Source organism: Mauremys mutica, chromosome 4 (assembly GCF_020497125.1).
Source record: "Mauremys mutica isolate MM-2020 ecotype Southern chromosome 4, ASM2049712v1, whole genome shotgun sequence".
Taxonomy (NCBI): domain Eukaryota; kingdom Metazoa; phylum Chordata; order Testudines; family Geoemydidae; genus Mauremys; species Mauremys mutica.
The window spans coordinates 62860222-62874955 of NC_059075.1; the positions used below are offsets into that span (position 1 = coordinate 62860222).

The 14734-nt window shown below is 40.9% G+C and overlaps 1 protein-coding gene across 1 annotated transcript in view; it reads right to left on the minus strand.

Annotated features, from left to right (window-relative positions):
• LOC123369663 (cytosolic phospholipase A2 epsilon-like) overlaps window positions 1-8389 on the minus strand; it is a 31974-nt gene extending 23585 nt beyond the window's left edge. The window contains 6 exon segments of the mRNA XM_045015520.1: window positions 218-258; window positions 2908-3039; window positions 3450-3586; window positions 4340-4412; window positions 7492-7578; window positions 8279-8389. Of these exon segments, the coding sequence (XP_044871455.1) occupies window positions 218-258; window positions 2908-3039; window positions 3450-3586; window positions 4340-4412; window positions 7492-7578; window positions 8279-8389 (581 nt within the window).
• Between the last annotated feature and the right edge of the window lie 6345 nt (window positions 8390-14734).

The following is a 14734-nucleotide window of genomic DNA, read 5'->3' on the forward strand; positions in this document are numbered from 1 at the left end:
GTGAAATTCTCCTGCCTGTCCATGATTCACTAATGATTCTCCGAGAATTCACCATTCTTTGATATTACAGATACCATAAATCTCACTGTAAACTATGCTTATTAGTAGTAGTGTCAAAGAATGATGCATTCTGGGCCAATGAAATTGATTCATTCATTAGTCTCTGAATTGTTGCTTCTGTCCCTTACAGATTCTATATCATTTGGCTTTTACTTACATATTCTCCAGTCTGAATTCCACCTCCAACTCTTCCTTTCTCTGAAGAAAAAAAGTTAACGTGATTATTATACCAAAGGTTCTCAAACTGTGTCCCATGCACTACTAGTGATCTGTGGAGCACTTAGTGATGGTCCATGGATACCTGTCAGATCACTTGGTGTTGGCTTCTCCTCCTCGCTTCTAGCTGCTTTTACACAAGCACTACAGCTCTTTATTGCTAAGAAGAGCCTGGATGTCTGTAAAAGCAGCTGTAAACAAAAAAGAGGTGTCAGCTTGCCTTCCTCTACTGGGAGCTGCTGTCACATAATAGGGGCGGGGGGAATGAGATGCTGTCTGGGATCGCTGCCACCAGTGGGACTGGAGTTGCAACCGATCAGTGGGAGAGGAGCTAAAGGCTGTCAATAGAAGGAAGCCTCCTAGCATATGTCTACACTGCAGCTGGGAGGTGTGATTTCCAGTGTGAGCAGACAGACTCACACTAGCTTGAGCTGAGCTAGCATGCTAAACATAGCAGTGTGGATGTCGCAGCCTGGGCTACCCGCCTGAGCCCAAGCCTCCCTGACCCCCTAGGTCTGAGCTTGGTGGCTAGCTCAAGCTGCTGCCAGTGCTGCAACTTCCACATGGCTATATTTAGCACACTAGCTTCAGCTGAGCTAGCATGAGCCTGTCTTCCTGCATTGGGAATCACACCTCCCAGCTGCAGTGTAGACAGACTGCTCTCAGGATGTGTCTACACTTCAGACAGGGGAAAGGAGGATGAGAGTCCCAGCGTGAGAAGACGTACTCTCACTAGCTCTGATTGAACTAGCGTGCTAAAAATAGAGTGTAGCTGCGGCCTGGCCAAGACAGTACGTACATATTCAGAGCAGTTAGCCCCTCATGTATGATGATCAATGGAGTGGAGTCAGATGGCCATGTTCCCTTAAGGGACTGTTCTTGAGGGGACAACAGGAAAGGAGGTAGTGCTAGGAGTTAGGCTGAAAGCAACTCAGCCACATGGACAGAGCAGTCCAGAGTGTTTAATAGAGTTCAACCTGTTCAACTTAACCTGCATTCAGCTACACTCATTGCAAATGAGATATTTCCCACTGCTCGCACTTCCGCAGGTACACTCTCTTTTCAGTGCACTGGCTCGAGCAGAGCTGGGAATGACACCCCCAGCTTGAAGTGGAGACATACCCTGAGAAACATGCAGGGGAACAGTGGAAGAGGAGGACAAGGTCACTTGGCAATCTGCCCAGAGCAGCGGAGTAGAAGGAAATATGGAATTAGGGCAGCATGGATGGGGCCTGAGGAAGAAGGGGATCAGCTGGCAGGAAACCATGTCCAAAGGAGTGGGAGGGTCAGATGGGAAGAGAGGAGATGAATAATTGAAGAGTGAAAGGATTCTGTGTGATTAGTATAGTCTTTTAAAAAGGACAATACACTTATCACATTAAAGACAGCTAAAAGCATACCTACATTCTTTCCAACTATTACTTTTGCATATAAGCAATTGTTGTAGCTCTCTCAGGCATGTTTTGGGATCACAAATGGGATCACAACTGAGATGTTGGGAGGAGAATGTGACAATCTCTCCAGCAGGTTTGGTCCATGATATGAAAAACGTTAAGAACACCTGAACAACATGATAATGCTTCCGGTTCAGAAAAGCCCTGTTGCATGTATAAACCTGATCCCAGAAAAAAAAGTGCTGTGGCAAAGTCAACTTCAATTTTTTGCAGCAGATGCAGACTACTTCTTTTTTTTTTTAGTCTTAAAACCCCTCCACTATACCTGACATTATTTGGCAAAACAGGAGCTGCTCTCATTGTTCGTGTTTGTGTGGGGATACTTTATATAAATACTATAGTCCTGTGCTCCTGTTGCTTTGACCTCTCTGGGCATTGTGAAAAGTACACAGAGATTCTCCACATGAACACATAAAGGATATTCTCATCTCTCCTACCTAGCCAATACTCTTTACCTTAGCACTGACAGTACCAATGCCAGTGAGGTGTCTTGGACATAAAACACCTGCTATATCTCTTGATACTAAACTTTCCTGTTAATTGCCCCTTCACACCAGCTGTATATTACATTGCAATTGATCATTTAGGAAACCTGCTAAAAAAAAAGATACAACTTTCCAGACGTGACTTTCAAATTTGCATTCTAAATAGGAATTTATACAGCTAGTTGTCAATTTAAGTGATCGGCTGTGCAATTTAGACATTTAGGTAGCCATGTGCCAAAATTAATGTCACAGTGTATAATTATAAGCTACGTGTGAACTAGTACTAGATACAATCTAGTATCAGTTCCAGATCTCAGAGTTACTACCTCATAATTGCTGGGTTGGTGCCGACAAGTTGTGACTGAGAACTTCGAGTGATACCTGTTGGAGGGGAGAATAATCTCCACTAGGGTCATCTTTGGTGGCAAACTCATCAAAGAGACTGCTTTGCAAAGAGCATCCCACTTTCACCAGCCTCCATTGCCCAAGAGCGCGGAGGCAAACCCCTTGAGTATAATGGAAGAAGCAACAGCAAAGAGGCCTTTCCAGAGGCTTAGAATGACAAACTACTATGGTGGGCAATCCAATACACAGGAAGGAAAACAGTAATACATTCCAAATAGTAGTGGAGGCAGAAAACCCAGGAGAGTGCGTCCCTTTCACCCAGCCCTCCCTGTTATTTCATACATCACCTGTGGGTCAGACTTAAAGTACATGAGAACTCTTTCTCCAAGTGGAAGTTTAGCCACATCAAAGCGCACAGTGAAGAGGTGATCGTCCTGGGTAACATCATCCTCATCGTAGACACCCAACTCCAGCACATTCTGGGAAAGGAGGTGAGTGATTTTAGAAATTCTGCATTCTGGCTTTCACAGAGCCCAGAAAGCAGGGAATCCTGGGGAAAATCTTGTGACAAAGAGAGGGAGAAAGAGAAAGAGAGTGTATGGTGGGAGAGAGGAGGAATGAGGAAATGATTCAAAGATCTACCTTTGAAAAAACATCTTCTACCTCTAAGTAATGTGGGTTTTCCCCAGCCCAAAGCTAGGCATGTGGCTGACATTTGGCTTCCACAGCCTGGTGCAAGATGACAAACTTCTGAGTTGAGATGTGTCATTTCACATCTTTCTGCATCTCTTCCTGCCAGCCAGGAACATTACCTGCATCCTTTCTGCAGGAGAGATACCTGGCAGGATCTCTCTAGAGCACAGATTGAAGGAAGTTCTCAGGGCCTTACCTTGACCTGACTCTGGATCCTGTAGTAGAAGGTTTCATTCCAGACTGGGTCTTTGCAGTTGTTGATGGTTTTAGTCCAGAACTTTTCGGCTGAAGCTGTCGGCAGCCAGAGGGTCACATAGCAATCAGATTGGCTTACTGCATATTAAAAACAAAAACAACCTTGCTAAATGACAACACAGCAATTTATACAGTGCTTATTGGCACTAAGGGAATGAACACACTGAACAAAATTAAAGTCTTCATGTCTGTCCAACATATCCAGTCAAGTCCAGATAATAGAGACAGAGAAGAGGAGGAAATTGATTCTTCTTTGTAGAACTGCAACAAGAGCCACAATAAACACATTTTTAAAAGAAGATTTTCCATTCTATACAATGAAGCAGTTATTTTCTTATTATTAAGCTTTTTATTTATTTTTTTAAAGCATGAATATTTTTAATAGCCTGTGAGAAAGAACATAGCTATATTGCACCAATTTATGCCTCCCCCTAACATATGGGCACAGTGTGGGGGAGAGCACAAGGAACCTCCCCCACCTTTGCACAACCTACATAAGGTCAGACACAGTTGCAGTTCTTGCTTTCAGTGGAGAGCAATAACTGCTTTCTCAATTTCCCTCTGAGCATGAGGAGAAGTGTGGAATAGGTGCAAGCAATTGCCCTGTCTGCTCCTCTCCACTCTTGCACTTCACCCTGGATCAGCATACAAAGTAAATATGCTGCATCTCTTAAAAGGGTGCCGCAGTGGGTGGACTCCCTCTGGGCACTGGGGAAGTCTAGGAAGCCTTCTTCTTCCCTGGAGGAGTTCAGGTCCCCCTGGAGCAGAACAGCTCAGCATCATTCCCAGCGCAGAACTACGTGGAACCTCTAGATCAGTAAAGTTACTCACAGGCATCTGTCCGATGGAGATTCCTCGCCCTTATGACTCTTACAGTGAGCAAGTAACAAGGAGATGATTCTGTCTGCAGAATAAACATACAAAAGGCAAGGGTGAACGTTAAAATGTGGGGTATATCTAGTAGATCAAAATGGTCAGGAGGGAGGGAGAAATACACCTCTACCCCAATATAACGTGACCTGATATAACACAAATTCAGATCTAACGTGGTAAAGCAGCGCTCCAGGGGGTGGGGCTGTGCGCTCCAGCGGCTCAAAGCAAGTTTGATAGAACGCGGTTTCACCTAGAACGCGGTAAGATTTTTTGGCTCTTGAGGACTGCGTTATATCGGGGTAGAGTTGTACCTAACATATAAGCAACCTGCTCAGGCAACTTCTGTATGGTAATAAAATGATCAACAAATCTATTTTACTACTAATCATCTAAGCCAGGTTCTGTGATTAAAACAATATGAGACGCAGATTCATACAATTAGGGGAGCTTGGTTTGGTTTCTAACTAAAGTCCAGTTGTGTTAGATTGTATAATTCAGGGCCTAGTTGGGAGCTGGATTTTTCACATAGTTTTTAGGTGAGAAAAGGAAAAATTGCACAGGTTTTTACAAATGGGACAATTTTAGTTCTTTGAAATCCAGCTGCCACTGGTGCAGCACATGTGGTTTGAGAGTCAGGGAAGTGGCCGCTATTCTCAGCAGAGCTCTTCTTAGTGCGTTCAAGCCTGTTACGGGCAATATTTACTCTAGGGTCCCCAAGTTGCTTCTAATCTCAATTTTGGTTCTCTCTACTTTGATACCTCCCTCATGCTACTCCCCAGGGAATATTGATTCCTTTGAAGTGATGCCTTGTAACTGCATGAGAGCACTGAGCTAAGCTCTGTGATTTCAATGTACAGAGATTTGTGAGAATCTTTCCTTTAATTTTGAATCACCTGGGTTTGAACCCTTGGAGTTCACACCAGAAATCTGAAGTGAAACTCAGGTGAAACTACCATGTTTAACCCTGTTTCACATAAAAATCCCTCATCTCCTTTACCCAGCTGTTTAATTACTTTTAACCAGACTGCGTCTCCTAGGGTGAGATTTAACATTTCTCCCCGAAACTCTCACATTGCTCCCCTGATCCTTTCTTGGGGGTCTTCTTCATTTCCCCCATTTTATTTTATTTTTTTCCGTTCAGTTCACACTTTCCTTACTACTAACCCTTCATTTCAAAGGTTCCAGAAAGGAAAAAAACAAAATAGGACACAAAATTAATTGGCAGTAAATCATAACTCAAAACGTTCCAACTTAACATACAGTACATAGTGCAAGTAATATACTCAAGAGATCTCAGAAGATATTGTGAGGGCTTAAATAATTAATGGACGAAATGAAACAGTCTTTACTAATGTAAATCTACCATTTAAATCAAAGGCAGTTTTGCTTAAAGAACACTTGAAGGATTTGATTCAAAGTTTGTAAAGCAATTTTTGATCCGTGGATGAAAGACTCTAGGGAAGTGCAGTGTTATTTTTATATTAATGTATTACATCCAATTAATCAACAGGAGGGGGAAATTTCTTAAACAATCAGTATGATGTTTGTAACTCAATATTTTGTGATCCCACCTGACAAAAATAAGTGATGTTTCCTAAATAGTTTAATAAATGCCATCATATTAGAGATAGATTCTCTTAATTCTGCTAATCTGCCCATGGAGATTCAAGAGAAAACTATTCAAATCCTTCATGATCTGAGAAAATATTATTCAATGTTAGCATATTCCCTTTATTGCTAACAAACACAAAGTCTGTCATTTACATATATAGTTTTTAATCTATTCAGCCATGCCGCATTCAGAGGCTCCATAATAGAAGTGTATTCTACAGTGGATGGACAGGGAGCAATAGGACAATTTTTTAACTCTTTTATGAACTATGGATAGGGTGACCAGACAGCAAGTGTGAAAAATCAGGACAGGGGATGGGGGATAATAGGAGCCTATATAAGAAAAGGACCCAAAAATTGTGACTGTCCCTATAAAATCGGGACATCTGGTCACCCTAACTATGGACTTAATCCAGCACCCACTGCAGTCAATGGCAAAACTCCCATTCACTTCAGAGATGCAGGATTAGGTCTTATCAAATATTAACATACATAAAATATAAATATCCAGGCTTGGTTTGTCCTGCGCCTGTACGGAGGGCTGGACTAGATGACCTCTCCAGGTCCCTTCCAGCCCTACATTTCTATGATTCTACAGTTAAGTGGCACTTCAAATAAATCAGAGCTGTGTTTAACAGATTGGTTTATAGAGCCTGATTTTTAGTCATCAGCCTCCACCTAGGTAAACAAAAGCACTTTTGCAAGTACAAACACACTTGAACAATTCCAGTTTGCACCTCAGGCAAAATGGATAATCAGCACGGACACATGAACACTGTATATTCCTCAGAAAAGATCACCAACTAATGAGACCAGTGTGGTCTCTGTACCATGCCCTGGTCTAAAGCCAGGGATCAAGTGAAATGCAAGGATTCTGGATGACACTGGCACCACCTTCTCAATACACTTCACCAACAAAAGGGAAAGTTAGTGACAAGATGAAAACTGGAGAGTTTGCCAGCGTGAAAAGATGTCTTCTTGAGTAAAGCTGGTACCCTGACTTCCCATTGGAGGATTTAATATAATGTGTATTAATTCCCCCAGAAGTTCTGTGTTGTGATGACTTTCCCTCCAGCAGAGGCCAGAAGTAATGCTGACCCATAAAACTGGGGTTTGCATCATTTGAGAAACCAATGAGACACTGTGCCAGATTCATTGAAAGTGCAAATAGCCCCACTTCATTGATGTCAATTACCCCTCACACCAGCAGTAAATTTGTCCTCGTCTGTAGTAATACATATTTTACACTAGAAAGTTTGTTTAAACCAATCCCTTTTCAAGTAACAGAGATACTAAAATTTTCCATGCACCAAAGAACTTTAATATGAACAGAGAATGATTCAAATGTTAAACATCAGCATGTTTCACCCATGAAGCTGGGGTTGCTTAGCCATTAAGGAGCTATTCAAATTATCAGTGAATAAATTTGTCCTCCCCTTCCCTCTGCCAGCAGAAACAACCCTAACATGGTTTGATTTTGAAATTCTCTTGTATAGTACCTTATTGTCAACAGTCCCCTCCACTGTCCACAGATTCCTCTCCTTGGCCTCTCCCATTCCCAATGGATTAGTCTTAGTGTTCAGGTCCTGAAGCAAGAGAGGGAAATGGTAACACTGAAAAGAAACTTCTCAACATCCAGTATCATTCACCATTATAAATGTGTAACTGCTATAACAAAGGCTGAAAAGCCCAAATTCAGAGCTGTGGATCACAGAGCCCCAGAATGTGGCAATGCTCATCTGGTGCACCAAGTACTACGTCATTTTGTACACCCTAGTTACTTTAATTGGTATGAATGTAGGCACAAAAACTACATAGGTGCCACCCTTTGTACGAAACAGCAGAGGATGAAGGATCCTCTCAGCTGTGGCTATAAAAGAAACAGTAAACCTGCCCCCTGTAGACTCACCCACCTTGCTTTCCACCTGAATCTCAGCTGTCTGCTCCCTCCCTAGGGGCTAACCATATCACATTTTAAAATAACATTTAAAAACAAGAAAAACATGAAACACACAAGAAGCCCCAGGTGATCTGATATCTTTGTAAGTGAATCTCTCTCTCTCCAAAGAGGTTTCCCCTCTCCTCCCAGCCTGTTGTCATTTCTCATTGAGAGTGTAAGTTCCCTGAGGCAAGGACCTTCTCCCCTGTCTGGAAAGAGCCACACACAACAATTAATATAATAATAATTAATGACCAAGCAGGATGAACAGCACCTGCTTTGTGCTGTACACACCTCAGAGGGCTGGAATTTCAAGCAATCTTATTTTGTTGTGGGGGCTTTCTTACCTGAGGTAAACTGGTACATGATTCCATTGTGGTATCTGTTACATGCAAGTCCGATGCGACCAATGGCACTTGAATACCACATCCAACACCTGGCAGTGACTCTTAAAACATATTTATAGTTTTTAAACCAGCAGAAGCAGCTGAGCAGCTGTTTTATAAACTGACTCAGAGCCCCACCCCTCTCTGACTTCTCAAACAAAAAGAATCTTCCCCCATTTCCTCACCCTAGGAAGGTGAATCTTTTGGGTGACTGCAAAGGGAGAAGATTTCTGTTGCAGATGCAGTGATTGGAGGACAGGAGACGCTGAAACCACAGTTCCCTATTCTTCCCAGTGATGGGGTTTTTAGGAAATAGTAATAAATGATAACAAAATTTATTTTTTTTCCATTTATACTGCACCTTTCCTCTCAAAGGAATCCGAAAAAGTCTTGTGTAAACTATGCACTTAGAGCACCACTGAAACCCAAATACCTCTGATTGTAGATAGTGATAACCAATTAGCAGACAGCATTGTAGGGCCCAAACCCCACATGAACTTGACGACAAGGAACTATCAAAGACACTGGTCTTCTGTATCTTCATGAGAGGTCAAAACAGCTGGATGTGAATGATAGTCTTTGGCTAGGCTGTCATCCTAATAGCATTGGCCAAGAACAAGAAACTGCAGGCCTCTTGAGTTGAACTGCTTAAAACTGTTCGGAGTGTCCTCAAGATCCCTGACCTACATGGCTGTCCTGCTCAACTCTAGGGAGGCAGGGAACTGTGGGGAATCAGGTCTACTCTATAAACTTACATCGGGATAACTACATCACTTGGGGTGTGAAAAATTCACACCCCTGAACAATGCAGTTACACCGACCTAACCTCCAGGGTAGACAGCACTATGTCAACAGGAAAGCTTCTCCTATCAACATAGCTACTGCATCTTGTGGAGGTGGATTAACTACGCCAACGGTGGAAGCTCTGCCATCGGCATAAGTAATGTCTTCACTAAAGTGCTACAGCAGTGCAGCTGCGCCGCTGTAGCATTTGAAGTGTAGACCTGCCCGAACTCTACACGGTATAGAGAAATGAGTGGGGCAGCTGGGTATCAAGGGACATTGGGGTATTTAGCAGCTTCACAAGGCATTGGGGGAAAGGAGTATCCTTTGATGTGAAGAAGGTCCTTAACCTTTTCTCCTGGCAGAATCAAAGTGGCTCCAAACTGAGTTACAGAAATGCTTTAACTTGTCAGCTTGTATTGACTGAAAATTAGAGCTGGGCAAAATTCTTCATCCAAAACTTTTTTTCACTGAAAAAATGCAGATTCGGGTCAACTGAAACATTTTGTGAATTCTGGCTGAATTCACTGAATTGTTTCAAAGAAAAAAAATTGAAATGTTTTGTTTTGACATTTTCAGAATGAAATATTTCCATTTTTCAATTCCAAACACCTTTTTGTTTGGAATTTTACTGTAATTTAATTTTTTTAAAAGGGTTAACAAAACCTGAAAGGAAAACAAAACATTTCATTTAAGGTTAAACTAAACATTGAGTTTGACCAGAAACAATATTTTTTAAATTATTTTTTAGTTCAGCCACCAAATTAAAAAAAAACAAAACAGTTATTTGCACATCTCTACTTAATATATAAATGTTTAATGTTAAGGGATTCCTCTCCACTGTGTTTGCTTGTTTGGTGCTCACTAACCTCTGCGTCTGGCATTAGTGCTTGAATCACTGAAGGAGTAATCAGGAGTTCAAGGGACAAGGTCAAGCTGATGTCTGAATTACCTGGCTCAGCAACCTCAAAGACCGGATCTTCTAACTGCTACAGACATAGTATCTGGGAACAAGGACTTAGAATCTAATTCAGAGGCCAATTTCTTCAGTATATTCCCTGCCACCGCAGTTGAGAGTTTTTTCTCTTGGCCCTGTTTGTTCACTTGGCATCAGGGAGGAGCTGAATGTTTGAAAATGACTTGTGATGACTCCAGACGATTACGTGAGGTTTCCTATAAAAAGGGTAGGTTATTACCTCTTTCAGTGCCTGCTCAGAACTTGAAGATAATGCCATCACTTATGCAGAGATCTGAAATTCACCAGGGTTTGCTACTCTGTAAAAGAACAGAACTATGGGCCAGTTGCCAGCATCAGCTACAACTGTGATTCCTGTATTGCCTTTCTGGTTTGTCTGGGGTGGAGCAATAGAATGAAGAATTTCCAGGCATGCAAAACTGTTTGTATATTTCCAAATTTATTGAAACATAGGTGCAGCTAGGATTACCAAGAAGTATATTACAAATCTGTTACATAAATTAGAGACAATCTTTTCCTGCCTGCCATGCCAAATAATTTGGCAACTGGCATAGTCAGAACAATATTGTAATTCTTGCTATGGGCTACATTATTTCAAAACACTGCAGAGTATAACACCTAAATGCATTGTGCAATTTCTCTGTATGCAGGCTACAATAATATAGCATTGTGAAATGCCTTTTTTATTTAGGTCACATTCTATAATCGCTCTTGCTGATAAGTAGAGAGGGTGGGATACAGTTTTCCTGTCCCATGAATATTTTCAAAAGTTCAAAAAATTTTCCCAGCTCAAATCAGGATGAAAAACTGTAATCTCAAAAATACACAGACAGAAAAACATTTTTTTTTAATTTTGGGTCAATCGAATCTTTGATTTCAATAATTTAGAAATGTTTTTGATTTTGACCCTTTTTGAAACTCTTTTCAGTCTAATTAACTTACATTTTGAAATGAAAAGTCTTGAACCAGAAAACTGAAATTGAGAAAATGTTGAAACAAAATGTCTCAACAATTCAGAAACCTTTTTTCTCAGCACTGGTGTTGAACCCAAGCCTGTTTCACAAACAGTTTTGGTTTTGATGAACTGGCATTTCTTGACAAATTCCTGAGCAGCTCTACTAATAAATATCATATGTATACTCCTTGCCATTCTGAATTAGGTGCAAAACAGCAACATCCCTCTGACATAAACATATCTTATTATATTTAAGGATATTTTATGCTTTAGGGGAGGATTTCATGGGAAGTCTATTGCTGTGGGGAATCTCTGTAGAATGGGAAGAGTGCCTTAATTTATGTTCCGTAGAATGCATCAACTACAGTTGCAAAAAAGTCCAGAATAAAATCCAATTTCTAGTGTTAGGTAATGTATTTACTTAATATAGTTATCCTTAAATTTTACCTTGTTTAATCATGAATGTTGGCAACCTCAGAATGTACAGTTAGGGCCTGATTCTCTGCTGTTCTGTATCTTATGCAGTCATTATATTGGGGCAAAATGAGTAAATCAGTAGCACTTTAAGTTGGCAGCATTCTACATCCACTTGGCAATGATATAATTGACTCTTTAATGTGCAGGGAAATAGAAAAACAGACCCTTAGGCTATGTCTAGACTAAAATTTGTGGCCCTATTTTAACAAGAGTTAATTGATTGCTGAGTAAATTAACACAGCTACAAAAATGAGTCTTGATAATCTACATACATTTGCTCTAAAACACAAACATTTTTGGTTTAGGCTAGTATACAAATGTTTGCGGAGCATCTGGACTACCATTTATAAATGTGTTAGTGAATTTCCGTTAACTGGCGATCAATTAACTGGAGTTAAATCACAATCTAGGTAAATTTCAAAGGGACATAACCTTCCTGGAGAGAGAGAGCACCACCTGTGTCAATATTTCATTAGGTCTTCAAGATGGTTTGGCTGGACATTCAGATGCAGCCTGGCCAAACTCGCCTGGAAATAGGAAACCATGTCACATATCTACCGTTAATTAAAACACAGTTTTCTGTTCTATTACAGACCTCTTCTATCAATGGCTCTATCAACCCAGGGGCACTAAGTTGCCTTATCAGATGCCACACACTTGCTCAATGCACTGAATCAAAGGCCTGATGGAAGTCTATAAAAAGTGCTGCACAGAGCTTATTAAATTCAACCATCTTCTCAAAACGTTATCTCAAGGTGAAGATCTGATCAAGAGTGGGATGACTATGTCGAAAGCCAGAGTAAGTGTCCCGGCCTTTGCCACATTGACTCAGAAGCAAAGACTTCCCTTTGCCTCTAAAATTGCTATATTTATCACTCATTTTGAACAGAGGCAAAATAATACTCTTCTTCTAGTTATTGGGGGATGATATTAGTGCACCAGACTGTCTGGAAGAATCTATGCAGCCCCATCACAACAATACTCTTATTTGTCTTTAGCAACTCAAGGGTGATGTTACAAACTGCTGGTGCCTTCCCAGACTTGAGCCAATGGACTGCGATCTGGAACTCTTCTTGATTGAAGGCAGGTGGCTGAACCAGAACCTCCTGCCACACTTCCAACTGGCAGAGGTCAACAATTTGAGTTAAAACAGGACCACAAATGCTAATCTCTGAGGCTTGTCTAGGCGAGGACAAAGGTATTTTATTCAGTCTATTTATCTTAGTCAAGCTAGTTTACCTCAACTGGCAATGTCATTTAACACAAATGTAGATACAGTTTAACTTTAGCTTCATTCAAATATGTCAATTATAGCTAAGGCAGAACCTTAGGCTATAAATTGATCTGCTAAAGCTTGATTGAAAAAAGCACCTTTTTCCTAGTCTAGACCAGAGCAGAGAAGCCATCTGAGGGTTTGGCATGAAACAGGAAATAAATTCTGGTTCCTGGGTTAAGCTTATTCAGAGTCAAGAGAGCAGTTCATCCCTGGCACAGTTCCAGTGGAGAGCTGCTAAATCACTGAAGAATTTGTAAATTCAACCCTTAAATATTAAGGGCCAGATTTACAACGATATTTAGGTGCCCAAATATAAGCTATACCCCAGTGGGATCTACAAAAGCACATAAGCAGTTTAGGTACCCAACTCCCTTAGGCACTTTTGGAAATTCTACTAGCTGCCTATCTGCATCTTTAGGTACCTAAGTACCTTTGTAAATCAGGTTCTAAAAAATTACATGGTCTGAGGATCAGTACTGACATCAAAGCAAGTAAAATTCAAAAAATACTGCAAAGAACTGGGTGTGCTGAAGGAGCATCTTCTGCTTACATTTTCCAGGCCCAGTGCAGACCAAATGGACACTGCTTCAGAAACCCATGTCTCTACAAATACTTTACAGATGCAAGAAATAGACACGGACTTTGACTTGATGAGCTTACAGTCTAGTGCTGGAGAGGGTGAGAAGAGTAGGGAAACAAACAGTAGGGAGAGATGAGTGAGGAGGTATTATAGCGATAAAAATCACCCAGCTACTCCGTTAAGGCATATGCACATCTTTGTTCAAGTCATGCCCGCCAGTAATAATAAATAGTAATAATTAACTGACTTCTTAAGGACACCATGGAAAAAATGAATCTTCAAAGGGAATAGATAGAACAAACAGAATGTAGAGGCTTAGTGGATCAGAACTAGAAAGGTAATTAAATTTGTTCCAAACTGTGATATTAACTCCTTCCTTCTTCCCTATCCCTCCAACCAGCAACCTCTTGCCTCACTCCCATCTTACTGTCCATATCTCCAACCAGACAAATGTCCAGCCCCATTCAGTATAAAGAAAGGTTCAGGAACATTGGCTGTGCAGATCCCAGGGAGCTCCAGAGGTTGTGAAGACATGATATTGCTGAATCTCCTTTGGCTAATCCCTATGGAAATTCTCTTCTACTCAGGGGGCAAATATTTATATCAAATATTCTGAATCATTACAATCTTTAATTTAAATATGCAATGGGAAAGTATATATTTGAACAGCACGTGGGAGTACTAGTCACACTGGGAGGCAGTACACAGTATATTATTTCATCAGGGAAAGTACTCATTCACGTTTCTTATCCATTAGTATATGGTGCTGAGCACAATCCAGGCAGTCAGAAAGCATACATGTATCCTTGGCGATAAGTTGGATCTGCAATAATTTGCTAGCCCAAAGCAACACTTTACTCTGTGGAAACTAGTTGTCTAACTAAATCAAACACAAATGTAAGTGGTTGGGTTGGATTTCTGAGATCAGAACTCAATAGCACAGCCTTGCTTTTAATTAATTAATTAATTAATGTGAGCTGATGGCATATTTTACTGCAAAGCATGGCTCCATCAAGTTAATAATGGCTCTTTATTAGCACACTCTAGCAGTGGTGGCTCTTGGTAAACTGAAATACATTATGTAATGAAATCACCATATTCTAGTAAATAGTGTAAGAGGAAGAGGAAAAGTAGGCACTACAGTTCCAGAGTGCAATGCAGAGCAGTGTTGTTTACAACAATGAACCCCAGAATATAATGAAAATACTAACTGTGATATTTAGGGCCACTTCCTCAGCTGCTCTAAATCAGCACAGCTCCATTTAAGTCAATGCAGCTACACTATTTATACTCCTTGAGGAGTTGGTCCCATAGGGTCTACTGTCATAAGTAGATGCTCAACTAAGAACACAGTTTGTCCTTTTTAGATA